Genomic DNA, 15,363 nt, shown 5'->3' with positions numbered 1-15,363 from the left:
GTAGCCTTTTGAAAAGCTAAGGAAAACAGAACTCTTACGGCTTTGTCTCCTTTGGCTTAGTTATTTTATAAAAAAATATGGAAAATTTAAAAACGAAACATGACAATTTCCAGATGTGGGACCATCCAGAGTATTGCCAGACACTGAATTTCACATTCTTTTAATGCTTGAACTACTTGAATGCAGACAGATGTCAGGATTTCAGCAGCCCTTGATGCGCAGCATAGTCTGGTCCATTGACGAGTTCCCACTTGTAAGCAGTGCTGTGAGGAGATGCAGTGTATGATATTTTGCTAATTCTCAAGTTTTGATTTCTAACGATAAGGTAAAGCTTCAGGAAGATGGCTTATGGTCATCTGGGGAAGTTGGGTGGTTGAATAATTTCCTAGGAAACCTCATGAGGGCAGTATTATGAATTGCAAAATGTATGGGGCTGCATAATACATTCATTTGAACCTCAGTGCTTTATCTAGGTGTTGTGAACAGCGGTTTTGTCGTGTTTGTTGTCGTTGGGTTTTGGTGTGGTGGTTTTTTTTCGCGCTTATTTGTTTAGCTAACTTTTAGTTGGGGTATTTCTATTCTAAACAAAATACGGTGGGGAAATAACTGACTGGGTCCTTGTTGTGCGCAGCCATGGAAGCGTGTGCTGCAGTTACGGTGTGATTGGAGCAGCTGTCCTGCAGTTTTGGCTATAGCAACTTTCTGGTCAGGGTAAGACACCAGGTGAATGTGACTTGCCCAGTGGGAAACAGGCTTTGTAAGTTATATTTGGGGTAAATTTAGCTTTTTGTGAGATGACAGACTAAATTTGAAGCCAGATATGTCATAATCAGTTGACAACAATTTTGACTCTTCTGCTTTTTGGTCAAGGAGCTTAGGTAATGCTACAATGGATGGGACTATACTGTCAGCTTAAAGAGAAATTACCATACATATTTCAATCTGAATTATTTTCCCTTCTCACCTTGAACTCTAGGCAGCCGCTCTGGGTAGCTTCTTACCTGGCATTACTGTGAGGAATGGGCCAGAAAGTCTATCTGCATTAGCACTCGGACAATGACTCTTTATGAGCTTTTTTAAACTCTGGAATTACATTGCTGATTTTATAGGTGACAGCAGAGGTTTCCAGATGTGGAAATAGGCTGTGGATGGTGCAGGGAGTTACGGCTGTCAGTGTGGCTGTGACTGTCTGTAAGGTTCTGTAACACTGGTTGGCTGGAGGCTGGACTGAGCCCTGGCATATTGGTCAAAGAAAACTAAGCTTTGGTTTTTTCAAACCCTTTCTTAAGGGATGTTTCCCTGATGTTCTGAGGAGCACCCAGTTAGAGGCTGTTAGAAGATGGTTTGGATCAGGACCTCCCTATTTTCCAAGCAGTGGATGTATTAGGCTTTCGTTAGCAAGCAAACGAACTGGGCCTAGGGCAGAGCCGTTGGAGGGAAAAAAGAAACCAAACAAACTGTCCTTGCTGCAGGGTGGCTGCTGTCTGCACAGCTGCCAGGATTTGAAATGCCTGCTTTGGGGCAAGTGAAATGCTGTGTGAGCTGAAGACATGTTCTCTTTAAAGCTCTACATTGCAGTTTGCTACCTGTGACTTTTCCTTTAGTCCAAAGCTTGATGTGTGAAGCTGCTCGGATTTCGCTGTTGAACTGCCTGTGTCAGAAGCAGGGCTGTATCCTGCCAGAACGACTCCGACTCCCCAACAGGAAAGCGATTCCCTCTGAACACCCAGGTGCCTGCAGAGGTCAGTTCCCCGCCTTCCCAGGCCAAGAGCTGTGTTGTCAACAAACCAAGCTGTGAAGTGCTCCCGGCACTGCTGCCTTTCCTGCCAGTGCTTGGGGGGGGCTCCAAATCAAAGGGCCTCGCTATTGCCGCGATAGCTAATCTATAGCACAGCTAACATCCGCGAGAAGAAAGATAAGGCCTTGCCAAAGGCAGCTGTTCCGAGTGTCTGAAAGTAAAGAACAAGTCTTTTTGTTAGTGCTTCAGACCAGGGTGCATTTTCGCACCCGGTGTGGGTGAGCCAAGTGCCAAGGTTCGGCGGGGTTCGGCGTGGTGTTCACGTTCAGCAACAGTACTTGGAAGTGACCGAAGTGTTTCAGCCGTTGCCTGGAAATGCCGTAGGTGTCCTGTTCTAGGGAGAGTTTTGTACATGGTCATAGTTTTTCAATATCATTTGGACAACAGTTAGATTATATTTGACGATTTGTAAGCCATCTTTAAGAAACATAGTTTATTAGTGGAAAGAGTAAAAAAAGGAAGGAAAAAGGACCTCCTTACGCTATTCTGTATAGAGGATTTGAAACAGATAATATGAATTTTAGGTTTTATGAGATTATTACAGAATTGGAGAACTTAAAAGAAAAATTACATCAGGTGTACCGTGTATACTCAGGACTAACTTTCAGTAGATATTTTTCCTTCTTCAAAGACAGGATGGATGAAGGCTCTTTAAGGATGCTGAATATTAGTATTTTGAGTTTTCAGTTAATCTTTCTGTTTTAAAACTTTTACGTATTTAAATGAGATATTCTGATTTTGATAATCCTGTGTAATTTCTTCCCTGTTAACAGCTTTACAGAAGCAGCCATTTTGCTTATGGTTTGTTTGTTCTAGTAATTTTTGAGTGTGTGACATTTCGTTCTACTAGAATATAATGTTTTTGTTATTACATGCAATTGATTACTTCAAAATTAAATTGAATGAAATCTTCAAGTCAGCTAACATTCACTGTGGATTTTTTTTTCCAGTGTCTGAAACTTGAAGTGACGAAACATGTCTCAGTCAGGTGAAAAAGTAAAGGTAAAGAGATGGCTGCGTAGCCAAAATCTTGTTTCAAATCTAGCTGACCTCTGAAAATACTTGTGGTCGTACTGAAGTGGTAAATTAGTGAATAAATGATACCTTATTGCTTCAGATGTGTTTTTTAAAAAGAAACGGAGCTTGCATTCAGTTCTGGTAACGTGCTTTTAGATGCTTGTCAGACCTTCAGTGTGTGCTTACACGTTTGGAATGGTGCATTGAGCTTTAGCTCGACAGACCTTTATTCCTAATGTTTTTGCCTATCTGGGTGGATTTTAAAAGGATTGTTAACAAATAACTAATTGCCTTGAGTGATTTCCCCTGTATTCCACCCCCGCCAACTGGAGATGTGGTATTGTGTACAAACTGTTCTCCCCCTAAACTCACCTGTGCAGAAAGCCTTTGGTTCCAGCTGGCTCGTGGGTCCCTAAATGCAGTGGCTGCAGTTGGTGTTCAGGTGCCTGTTGGGTTTGCAGTCAGCTGTTAACAGCTGGAGAAGCAGACTGACCCTTTTATAGCCCAGAGCTCTTTGATAAGTTTTTCAGGCACATTTCTTTTTCCTGCTTTTGTGTTAGACGTTAACCATTGTGGAGATAGGTGAACAGCGTAACAAGCAGAAGACCGATCTCTGTGTGATTGTATCTTGGTAATCTCTGCTTTACTATACAGTGTTCTATGTTTTTCTATATGTAAGTGTATGCTCTTTTTTTTTTCTTATTTAAGTGTATTGTCTTTTTTTTTTTTTTTTTTTTGGAAGATAGTAGCAGTAGATCCCAAATCTGATCAGATACTTTTGACCTCTATCTTAAAATCTTTGGGATTTTTAGCTATGTTTACATTTTAGGATGAATAATAGTGTGTTCTTGCAAGCTTGCAGATTTAAAGTTTGTTTGGTTTTTTTTTTAATCCAAGGAGAGACTTTTGTTTATGTGTAGCTCAAGGTACTTATCAGATTTCTATTTATATCAGACTGCTCGTAAATGGGCCTGTTTCAAGGTCTGTCTTGCTCTAGCAGCAGAAAAACATTTCATTCTGTTTTCCCATGTGCTTTATATACCTCCGCGCTTTATTGTACAGAATCAACTGAACTGTGTTTCAACTTTTTCAAGGGAAGGGGGTCTCATTTATACTCAACTTCTGTTTTCTTGCCAGTTTTCCGACTCAGCAGGCTACGTGGGATTTGCTAATCTGCCCAACCAGGTTCACAGGAAATCTGTTAAGAAGGGTTTTGAATTCACGCTGATGGTGGTTGGTAAGTGACTTAAGACATGTGTCTCCCTACTGAGCAACTCACTTACACAGAAGAAAACATTTTGAACCTCTCTACATTCTCTAATTACATCTCTTACTATTTTGTCACGTTTAGTGGGAGAGAGTATTTGTAGTGATTAAAGGTGATGACTTTAAGCCAACAGGACATTCTTGTGTTCCTGACTCATCACCAGATGGTAGCGATAGTTGCTTCATCTTGCTTTGATTCCCGTTTCCCCAACTGAAGACACAAATGCACATGGTGAATATCTTGCTGTTAAATGGTGATGCCGCTCTTGTGTTTTCCGTGGTTCTAGAGTGACTCACTCTGGTATTATAGCTAAATTTTAATTTGCCCGTTCTGGGAATGAGCACCTGTGGGAGTCTGTGATGGAAGGTCCTTTAGGCACAAAGCTGTTTTAAGTGACGTGTTGAATTATTCTTGCACTGAGTCAGTTTATGCAGGTGCAAAGGGTGTCCACAGTAGTATCACCTCTTTGTAGTAGTTACCCTGGAATTACATGTTATTGTAGAAAAAAATGAGAAGAGATGCATAACTCTTCCTTCTTGTTCTTTGTGCTCTGCAGTACCATTTGGGATTACGTGGGGACGGAACATTCAGCAGTGTCTGTAAAATAAATGATTTGTGATAAGTGTAGTGGGTTTTTTTTTTTTTAATTTCATTAAGCTTGTGATGATAAATACGGGTAACTTTTCCATCTCTAAGATTATATTAGTAGTATCTAGAATAATGTGGCCAGTTCTAAACACCGAGTCCTGGAATTCCACGGGTTGGGAAAAGTGACTTTTTGAAATTCCAATTTAGTAATTGCATTTACAGGTGTAACTTTATTACTTTGATGTAGGACAAAGTTTGTATGACCCAGTCTTCTAGAGTTATGGAACTTCTCAGGTGACTTTTGTACAATTTTCTTATGATTTTCTTCTTCTTGTTTCATAGGACATATATATCCTAACTATAAGGGTGCAAAGCTTGACCGTTATTTTAGGATTCTTTATTTGTTCTCCCTCCTGACAGTGTTCCAGGTTCAATTTCTAGCTTACGAAACCTTAAAGCTCTCAGAAACATTCAACAGGAGAGTTACAACTCCTGATTTTGTAAGTTTAAATGAAAACAAAAAAAATCTTTTGTTTTCCTGAAGTAACTTAACTATGTCTAGATCTATAGTCAAAGTGCTGTGTGACCTTTCAGCTTTTATTATGAAATCTATTACAGTAAACTTAGTGTTTTCATGTAACATTTATATAAAACACTGGTTTTCCTTTGTTTTTGAAAGGCCTAGCTGAACCTTTGATGTTTTTATCTCAAAAGCTAGGGTGGATCCTGATGAACAAATTATTTTTCCTCCATTATGTGGGCTCAGGGAAAAAGGAGGTGCCTTAAAAAGCCTTGAGTAAAAAGTGTATGTGCTTAATAACCTTCTTTTTTTTTTTTTTTCCTGTAGGTGAGTCTGGCTTGGGAAAATCCACTTTAATTAACAGTCTGTTCCTGACTGATCTTTATCCAGAGCGTTATATTCCTGGAGCTGCAGGTAAACGTGGTTTTGCAGTTTCTACAGCACATACCCTATGATATTTCATGTTCTTTCAGGTAACCTTGCTTCATTCTGATTATAACTTACTCATGAGGCTATTTCTTCATGCTGTCTAGATGTATTTTAATTCTCCAAATGTTATTTTTTGAATTGTCGCTTTCTCATTTGCATTTCCTTTTGAAGACTCTTGCTTCTTCATCAGTTGTTGTTAAAAAAACCAACCCTCCCAAACCTTTTAGGTGTCAGTATACCTAAATGTGGTTTTATTCTAATCTCCATTTCCTCTAATGTATTTTTCTGCGTATATGCCTTAAATCCAGGTTAGCAGTGTAAATACCTTTTGACAAAGAATCTAGCATGCTTCTGATCATTCTCATTTTATTTTTGCATCTTGTCATGAGTAAATCTCCTTCATTGCTTGTTTATATACAAAAACTGCTGTTAAATTTTGACTAGCTATCTTGGTTTTTTTTATTTAAAATATTTTGTGTCATGTAGATTACAGTACAGTCAGATTGCATTTCCTCCTCTGTTGCTCTTTCCTGCAGAGATTTCTGCAGCAATAGATGGGCAAAATAATAATCAAAATGTTCCCTTATTTTAGAGAAAATAGAGAGAACGGTTCAAATTGAAGCTTCTACGGTAGAGATAGAAGAGCGAGGGGTGAAACTGCGCTTAACAGTAGTTGACACACCGGGATATGGAGATGCCATTAACAGCCAGGACTGGTATGTGTGTGAATACAGCTAATAATAAATAATAGAGCTAATACTGGGTTATTTTAATTCTTCAGTATGAGTTAAAAATCAGAAAGGAGGCAAATAGCTGATAAAATAAATAACTCTAATGCTAATAGAATGTATTGTAATCTGTTCTTGACAGAACGCCGCGCTATCTGGAACATTCTGAAGACCATTGTTATCAAACGTGGTTTTTCGTATCTTCCTATATTGTACTGTAGAAACACAGCGAAAGTGAAGGCAGTGAAGTTGTGTGATACACTAAAGGGAAGTTTGAAAGTGAAGCTGTAGCAAGACTTTTATTTTCCTTCCACTTTTCCTACTTTATTAAGTTAAAAATAATTAAAGTTTTAGGATAATGCTAAGGCATCTTTCTGGGCTGCAGCAGTCCTGCGTATTTTGTGCGCTGTTGACTAGAGCTTCCTTCCGCTGGAGCTAGGAGCTCTGCGGCCGTGTATTGTGTTACAGAGAGCTCTTCCTGTTGATTGTGTTCTAATGCCCTTTGTTTATTCTGTTAAGATGTTTCTTAGAGACCTACGTGTTCAGATTTTTCCCCTTTCTTTTTGGATGCTTACTAAACAGATTCACTCCATGATAACTCAGACCCAGTAGACTGACTTACTGGCTTATACTATTTTCTGTGACGAGTCTTAATCATCAAAATATATTATGGGAGAAAATAGTACTTACATACTACAAAATAAAAAGATGCAGTTAATTTTAATCGCCTCTTTCCAGTCCCATTTTCTTATCTCATGTAAGACTTCATTTGAGCCATGACGAGTGTGATTTTGGCGAAGTCTGTTAGTCTTTACAGGATGTCACAGGAACTCGGATGGACAGACTCTTTGTTTCAAACTGTAGTCGAGGCTAACCCCGTGCAACTACCTTCCTTCCTTGTTAATTCAGAGGAAGCAGCAAGTTCGTGTTCTTGAACTTACGGTTGTGTTGTGGAGCATTTACTGCAGCTGTAGTTAATCGGTAGATTGTGCTGATCTCGGTCAAAGTTTTATAAAGCTGCAATTTGTGCAGCCTGCGTATTTTTCAGATTGATGAATTTTGCCAAGATGATTTTTGAGCAGCGGTAAATCAAACTGGCACGATGTCTCTAGAAGGCAGCAATCACTGATCCTGTTGCAAATATCTTGAGTAGGTTTCCTAGTGGCCTTTGGCTTTTGTCTTTGCATTGGTGAAAGGGCTTAATTTTAAAGTTTGATTTTTCAAGGATGGGAGCTGGGTCAATTTTATGCATGTTATATTGCACAAGAAATGCTAATAAGGATTATGTGTTGTCAGGAGTTTGTCCAGTGGATCTCTCGGATTGAAAGAATAACAGTGTTGGACTGGGAGATGAGTTGTTAAAAAGTGTGTTGTACTAAACTTATAAAAGTAGATTATTTTTGTTTTCCAAATGCTGTTGTACTTCAGACAGTCTGTAAGAAAAGGTGGATGCTGACCACAGTGAACCATGGTGATAATGTTTTAGATTCTGTGTGAAGCTTTAGTGCTAGCTGGAGTCCTGTATTGTACAATCAAACTACGCGTAGGAATGCTCTTTGCGTCACTTTAGGCGTGTGTTTGGAGAATAGCAACGTTCTTTATGGTGGGAGGTTTGAAGCACAGAATGGCTCTTCCGGGTATAAGAACTTTGGGATCATGAGAGAAGTATGTTCCTAAAATAATGTCGTTCATCAGACAGAAGAGAAAGTATCTAAGGAGAGGAGGGAAAAAAATGCTTCACACACACGTTTGGCATCAAATGTGTCATAAAAGGATGGCTGACAGCTTAACTGCTACTGCTGATCATGCGCCTTGTTTCCTCTTGGTTGCAAGTGTCCTGGGTCATACTTCGATAATTCTTTTGTGACTGCTGCTAACTTTTTTTTTTTTTACTGACTTATGTTTTGGAGTTCAAAACTGTTCATTTTCCCCCAATGGGCTTAAGTGCAACCGTTGTGTTAGCTGTTAGAATACAGGATGTGCTATCTCCTGAGTGATGGTAGCACAGTAGTGTGAGCCAGGTGTTTCCCGGAAGTCCGAAGGTACAGGACACTAACGCCATAGTTATAGGGAAAATTCTAGCTGTTAGAGCTAGAAAAGTGCACGTAACCTAATTACATTGCCAGGGAAGTGTGTGAGAGTTGCTTTCCCATTGTTCGTGCTTGGTTTCTGTCCTAGTATTTCTGTGCCTTCAGTCTTATTACCTTTCACCAGCTAAGAGAAGAGTATTCAGATCAACAGGAAAATAAACCACGTTGTCCTTTTGGAACACATTGAGGTATTAAGATGCTGGTTCTTAAAGACCTGAACAGCACTAAGGTTAAAAGCCAATAGATTCCATGTTTTGCTGCACTGATTTCTGTAACAGAACAGTGCCAGTCTTGCACAGATATAAAATTGTGTAGGTGTATCCTACTATGCATTTATTCTTCCTAGATCCAAAAGCCTACTCAACTTGGAAAAATGAAATTCCCTCCAGGATCTCTTCTGTCATTCTCGTTGCTGTATTTCATTACCTTCATTACAGACATGCAGCCCCGGGGTTGAACTTTGCTGCCTCTCACAGTATTTGCCATCATTCTGTGTGTTCAGTTTCCAGATTGCTAAGTCTTTTTGGGCTATATTTTGGGTTATCCTTAAATTTCTCTAGTCAAATTTGCACTTTCTCAACAACAGAAACACTTCTTTGAGTTAAGCTTTCTACCAAGTTTTTCCCCAAGTAGTTTAAGATATGTCCATGACACACAATCATCTGCCTAATCTTATCTTCATCAGTGGGTTCATTTCCCTTCCCCTGCAGTACTTAATATAAAGTGTCCTTTTATATTAATGTTGTTTGCAGGTGTCTACATGCTCTGGAATATCTTAAACCAATCTCCTTAGTAATGCATTGTGTTTTCTTTCTCTAGTCACTGCTCTTTGCAGCTGATGAATCTGTTATCAAATTTTGTGTTCCTTCACTTCTTCATAGGGCATATTTTAAATTTCCTTGAAGTAAGTAGGCATTACTGCTCTTTGCCAACAGAAAGGGATTCTGTAAGGTAGCAAAAATAGCTTAATAAATCATGTGATGCTTTAGTGCATGACTTGCAAGTGTATTTGTACTTAATTCACACAGGCTAGAATACCAGAATTTTCATTGGTAGCTATAGAGACCTAGCTCTAGGGTCAGGGTTGTAAATCAAGAGGATATCCGGGATATGTCATTTGTCAGCTGGTTTAAAAACAAATCCTCACCCCTAGCCCCAGGGAAAAAAAAGCAGAAAAATCCTCAATCTTCTGTTCCTATCTGTGTTGTCTCAGCACTGAGTGCATTTTTTTTTTTTTTTTTTATCTTGGGCTTGCACTTGAACTTTTTATCCAGTGGACAGAGTAACACTTGAAAGTAGCTCGAGGCATGAATAGGCACTTGGTGGTTGCTATGAAAACTATTGTTGTGTTATCAAAATACTTTTTCTCAGTAGTAGGTACAATGCTAGATGCTGAATTTTTGTAACAGAAATGTTCTCAGTGAAAGTGTGATTCTTCTGCTCTTCTTATCTTTTCAAGATCTTTTTAAAATTATGTTAAAGCTGATCTAAGATGTCTCTCTTTCTTCCCCCCACCCTAAACCACAGCTTCAAAACAATTATCCAGTACATTGACAACCAGTTTGAAAGGTACCTTCATGATGAGAGTGGTCTGAACAGGCGCCACATTATTGACAACAGAGTCCATTGCTGTTTTTACTTCATCTCTCCCTTTGGGCATGGGTAAGAAGAGCTCTTGAGCTCTTATATTTTAGGGTGTTATATTTTGTTCGTAAGTGTGTTCATTATTTGAACTGGAAACTTAACTTTCATGTTAATTGAGTTACTTCCCACACTGTCAGTTAGCCAATGCAATTAAACTGGTCTTTGGGGATTAATACTCTCCTCTGCTTTGTCTCCTTTTTGGCATTTAATATTGTTTTGAAGCAGTTAATATTATGTTGTTTATAATCCAGACACATAAGACCTTATAATATCCAATTTATTTTACAGTGAGAGTTTTAATTGCAATTCAGCCTTTGCACAACCAAGCTGATAAGCAAGTGCTCCGAATTAATTTATTCTGGAAATGCTATTTATGTAGATACTTTAAATAAATAATTTGTTCTGTTAACCTCCCTCCCCTTCTGTTTTTTCTTTCTTCTCTACTTGTTGGCAGGCTGAAACCATTAGATGTCGAATTCATGAAGGCCCTCCATGGAAAAGTCAACATTGTTCCTGTGATTGCCAAGGCTGACACACTGACGCTCAAGGAGAGAGAAAGGCTGAAGAGAAGAGTAGGTCTAATAACATCATGAGAACAATGCAACCCACACAATGTTAAAGCCAAATATAAAGTAAATTCAAGCTGAAGAGGAGTGAATGATGCAGTAGTGCAAGCAAACATGTTTTCCAATGTGAATTTGGAATTGCTTATCTTTCCGTACAATTCTGTAGGTAATGTTAGACTGAGGGTTTATGATGCACATTTATTGTGGAAGATAGAGATGAATTCCAGTTTATGTATCTTGTGATTAAACAGATTAATTTAAAGGCAACCCCTTTTGATCGTATTCAGTGCTAATCTATGTTTAGTTCCTCCTAGTTTGAGCAAAGTTACTTTTAACTAGTCTTTAAAACAGTCTTGACTTAACGTATACAAACGTTTATGCATGGCTAAATATAGCAAAATGAATGGCGCTTATGCGCTGCTCTTGAGGGAGTGGTTAGGAAACAGGTATACAAGTCGTCATGATTTTTGTGGTGCTGGCAAAGGTCATTCTACAACCTGAGTTTATACTAAGTCAAGTGTATAATGTGGTTCCAAAGCTTTGAACGTCTAGCTACTGTATATTGTTCTAACTCAAAGGGTCTTGGCTAACAGAATCTCTAATCAAGGGTAGGAATCAAAATCCTGCTTTGCTGACGCAGCTTGAAGCCTTATTTTTTTTTCAGATGTTTCTGCCATTTGGCCATCAATCTAAAGTAAAATGTTTTTGTTTTGCCGCTTTGGACTAAGCAGCAAGATCAGTTTGTGGTGCTTGCAAAGGAAGCCCAGCTTGGAGTAATTCCTGTTTGGTCTTTTTGGAATTCAAAGTTATTTTTTAAAACTCTTGAGTGGGAAGGAATGGAGGGCAGTTTCACAAGCTGTGCCATGCAAGGCTGTTAAGGAAACCTGTTCAAAAGAATGACTTCATTAAAAGGGGAACTAATATTTTGACTTTTTTTGATTTCCCATGGGAAGGCTAATCTTTAGGAACACAGAATCCTCTGAGGCCAATAAAATTCAGATTTGAAGAAGCAAAATGCTGTTTCATTGTTTGGACCATAAAATACAGTTTGTTTTTATTGCAATTCTTTTTTCCTTTCAGGAAAGCACTAGGTTTAACAGCTGTAATATATTATTCTAGCACCCCTTGTTGTTGGCTTTCCCGTTATTGTTTAACTCGCATTTTATCTTTAAGATCTCATCCAGGTTAAATGTGCTTTCATGCTTTATGCAGCTACTTAAAGGCATCACAGTGCCCCACCTATCCCAGCTGTGCACCTTTTATCATTTGCTGACAGTTTGGTTATATCTTCCCTTTGGCAAAGCAGTAGCAGCGTGCATTGATTTAAATGTACTTGTGTGAATGTAACTGTTAATTGCTTATTGGCAATGCTTACTTCCAAATCTCTTTTTTTTTTCCCCTTTAATAGTATTGCTCTCTGTGTAGGTGGGACTGGTAGTATTTTATTCAGTGTGAGTGCAGGGGATGTTTATATACCTGGCAGGAAAACACTGCCATGGGAATCGCGGTGGTTCATAGATGGGCATTCCTCTTCTAAAGGGCTGAAGGACTGGTTTATTTTAAACAGCTGGTTAACAGCCAGGCTCTGGTTGGCTAAGCTGTGCTTACCCCAGCAGTTCGTTGCCATCCTGACAGAGGTTTGAGGAACCCGACAATACTGAGAGGAGGCTCGTTAAGGCCTCTTGTCTGTTTGAGGTCTGGCTGCGTTTGTATTGTCGAGCTAAGGTCAGGTTATCTCTGTAGTAAGGACAGCCCAAGTCCTTGCAGAGGCTTTTTTGAATGTTTTTGTGACTACCTCAGCGCTCCCTGCCCTGATTTTGCCCAGACTCTATCTGCTGGAGGAGTTCCTGGCTGCGGTAGTGCTGCTGCATGGCTCAGGTGCCAGCTGTGGGGTGAGATTGCGCCTCGTTGGGGAGCACTACCCTGGGGAGTTTGCCTGGTGAACCTTCTCTGCTGAGACATCCGAGACCCCTTTGAAGAGAGTTACTGTGGAGTCTCGGTGTTCTTCGTGCTTCCCTCGTACCACTACACTTTCTGTAATGAAAGAAGATCTTGTCAGTGCATTTGATGGGATTTCTGACGTAAACATGTTTAATAGTCTGGCAGTAGAAGCATTCTCTTCGGTTTTGAAGAAAAGGTTGGCTGGTACTGCCTTTCGAAACTCCCCAAGGCCTGCAGTTACACCAGCTGCTTGCCCCTGCTGGGATTTCATTAGGAAAAGAATGTATACAGCAACACTACAGGAGTGCAGCTAGTCAGGTTTTGGTGTTAATCTCAGACATTAGTGACCATAAAGAAAACTGTTCATGGGTGGGTTTTCCTCTTAGTGGATTTTGAATAACTTTCTCCAGTTCAAGTGTATAATAAGCTTTTTGTCTTGTTGATCCAAGGCACAATAGGCACTGTCTTTTAAATTTTGTACTTATCAAATACACAAAAATATATTTTGACATGGGCTGCATAGTTTTGATGCTGTAACTAATGAATCTTCTAATTCATTGCTTTTACTTATTTCTTTTCATATTAACTTCATTTAACAGTTTTGTCTGCTTCCGTATTATGTTCCATGTAAATCTTCCGGTTTTTTTTTCTTAAATTACTTGCTATGTTTTCTAAAAATACGTTTATTTTATGCCTTTAAAGAAGTCTTTTAGCTTGTCTTACTTGGTATTTTGGACACTGAGTCAGATGAGTGTATTTTTTAGTCTTCCAAAAGCAGAAGAGTACATTGTATTACAAATATGTTATTAGCTGTGCAGCTAACACTCATAACAGTAGCGTTCTAATTCTAATGTTTATTCCCCAAGTACAGCTACACCTTGTTGTCTGCAGGCCTTTATTGCATCTGGAAACGTCTATTTTCAATCCTTATTTCTATATCGCTGCACAAAAATGAGCTAGATAAGGCGATATGTGAAGAAACGTACGTCAGAATGTCACAAAATGCATTTAGTTTGTGTGCTTTTATACCTTATACTGTTCTTTGCAGGGTGTTTATAGACTTGAGGTTCAAGCCTCTGTTGAACGAAGAGAAAAATGAGAAGTGCTTGCTTTTTTTCTTTGTAGATAAAATGAAATTAATGCCGTATAAGATAGTGTTGTATGACACAGACTAATTGTGTAGTATATAAACTTGAAGAATAAGTAATGGCAGTTTCTGCTCATGATTTTTTCCAAGTGTTGTCAAACTATTTAAAGCAGAAAAACATTCTGAGTTTTCTAGGTGTGACAGACTTGTAAATCAATTGTGTATATATATATATTAATTCCTTTTCAGTGAAATAAGAACTTATTTTTCATTTTTTATAAACTTCAGGTTCTGGATGAGATTTCTGAACATGGCATTAGGATTTATCAGCTCCCTGATGCTGATTCTGATGAAGACGAGGAGTTTAAAGAACAAACCCGAGTTTTAAAGGCAAGTTTCACACGTAATTTATTATTTTGCTGCAGTACTTCAAGCATGCAGTGTGCTTGAAGTTACTATATTCCTTTATGATGTGTTGAAAATTCAAGTTTTCTTTGGATGGTGACACTGGGATAGAAAGGATTATAAATCCATCTCTGCTTCATCAGAATTCCAAAGGTAGAGCGCTGTGACTTTCTTTTCTCTTTTAAATGTAAGTAACTCTTCACTACGAACTGTGATTTGCAGTTTGTTTTCTAACTCAAACCTGTTAACATGCAACTGAAGAGAGACTGTGCGTTAGGGTTACTATACTGATTAACAACTTTCTCTTGTGAGAGCAGATAAGGTTTTAGTGAAGTAATTTCCTCTGTGCTCTGGTACTTGTAAAGGTGCTTGAAGAATGTATCTGAAATCCTCTCCCTGGCTACTTTAGTCTGTAACTGAAGCATGTTTCTGTTGGCCGTTTTCCACGCATGATGTTATGTCGGATGACACATTATGCCCAAACTACTTCAGCAACAGTCAAGTGTTCCTAAAGCAAAACGTCATTTCCTTTTGTTGCCTCTGGTGAAACAAACTGATCCCAACAAACCCGCAGGTGTTACTAATGAGAAGTTGCATTGCCTGGAATAGGATTTGTTGGCTTTCCGATGTGGAAGGGTTTTAGTAGAGTGCATTTGTCAGCGTTTCGTGTCCACCTCTCCTGTCTGATACTTAAAAGTCTTTTTGCTTTCTTTAAAAGAAACAAAACCTCACAAATGAAGTAAGGAGTCAAAAATCAAACTAATGACTTGTTTTGCTCTGTCTCAACTAGGCTAGCATTCCCTTTGCTGTTATTGGATCCAATCAACTTATTGAGGTAAAAGGGAAAAAAATCAGAGGCCGTCTGTATCCCTGGGGAGTTGTTGAAGTTGAAAATCCAGAGCACAACGATTTCCTTAAACTGCGCACAATGCTGGTGTGAGTAATGGTCAAGTTATTCCATCTCCTGAGGTGACGTAACAGTGACAAGAGAATCATAAGAACATGAACTTTTAAATTCAAAATTAGCTCTGATGGCAGTGTGGAGTGACTTCTTAGCCCTCTGCAGCTTATTTTGCTGCTGTAATCCTCTGATCTCTGACTTGAGAAAATATTTTCTGTTTTACGTTACCAGGTATGTGTGGCAGTTTTTGTGCTTTACGTGAATTGCTTTGTTGGCTTTTCATATGAATTGAAGTTTTCTCATAGTGCAGTGGGTGGGACAGAGGCTTTCCAAGTGATTGAACTGTGAGCAGTATTCTAATGGCAAAGCTCAGTTTTCATGG

General features: G+C 38.9%; 1 protein-coding gene across 1 annotated transcript in view; it reads left to right on the top strand.

The window, feature by feature from the left end:
* Positions 1-2,577: 2,577 nt before the first annotated feature.
* The window catches only part of LOC104273559 (septin-2), a 30,527-nt gene continuing 17,741 nt past the window's right edge, over positions 2,578-15,363 (top strand). Inside the window, exons 1-9 of the mRNA XM_009868924.1 lie at positions 2,578-2,656; positions 2,749-2,800; positions 3,953-4,052; positions 5,518-5,604; positions 6,212-6,335; positions 9,965-10,099; positions 10,536-10,653; positions 13,964-14,065; positions 14,871-15,016. Coding sequence (XP_009867226.1) covers positions 2,774-2,800; positions 3,953-4,052; positions 5,518-5,604; positions 6,212-6,335; positions 9,965-10,099; positions 10,536-10,653; positions 13,964-14,065; positions 14,871-15,016 — 839 coding nt within the window. The 5' untranslated portion in view covers positions 2,578-2,656; positions 2,749-2,773. The remainder of the gene's footprint in view (positions 2,657-2,748; positions 2,801-3,952; positions 4,053-5,517; positions 5,605-6,211; positions 6,336-9,964; positions 10,100-10,535; positions 10,654-13,963; positions 14,066-14,870; positions 15,017-15,363) is intronic.

The sequence above is a fragment of the Apaloderma vittatum genome, unplaced genomic scaffold, assembly GCF_000703405.1.
Source record: "Apaloderma vittatum isolate BGI_N311 unplaced genomic scaffold, ASM70340v1 scaffold30854, whole genome shotgun sequence".
Lineage (NCBI taxonomy): Eukaryota > Metazoa > Chordata > Aves > Trogoniformes > Trogonidae > Apaloderma > Apaloderma vittatum.
The sequence above is the reverse complement of the archived record's forward strand: the minus strand, read 5'-3'. Positions and strand labels throughout refer to the sequence as shown.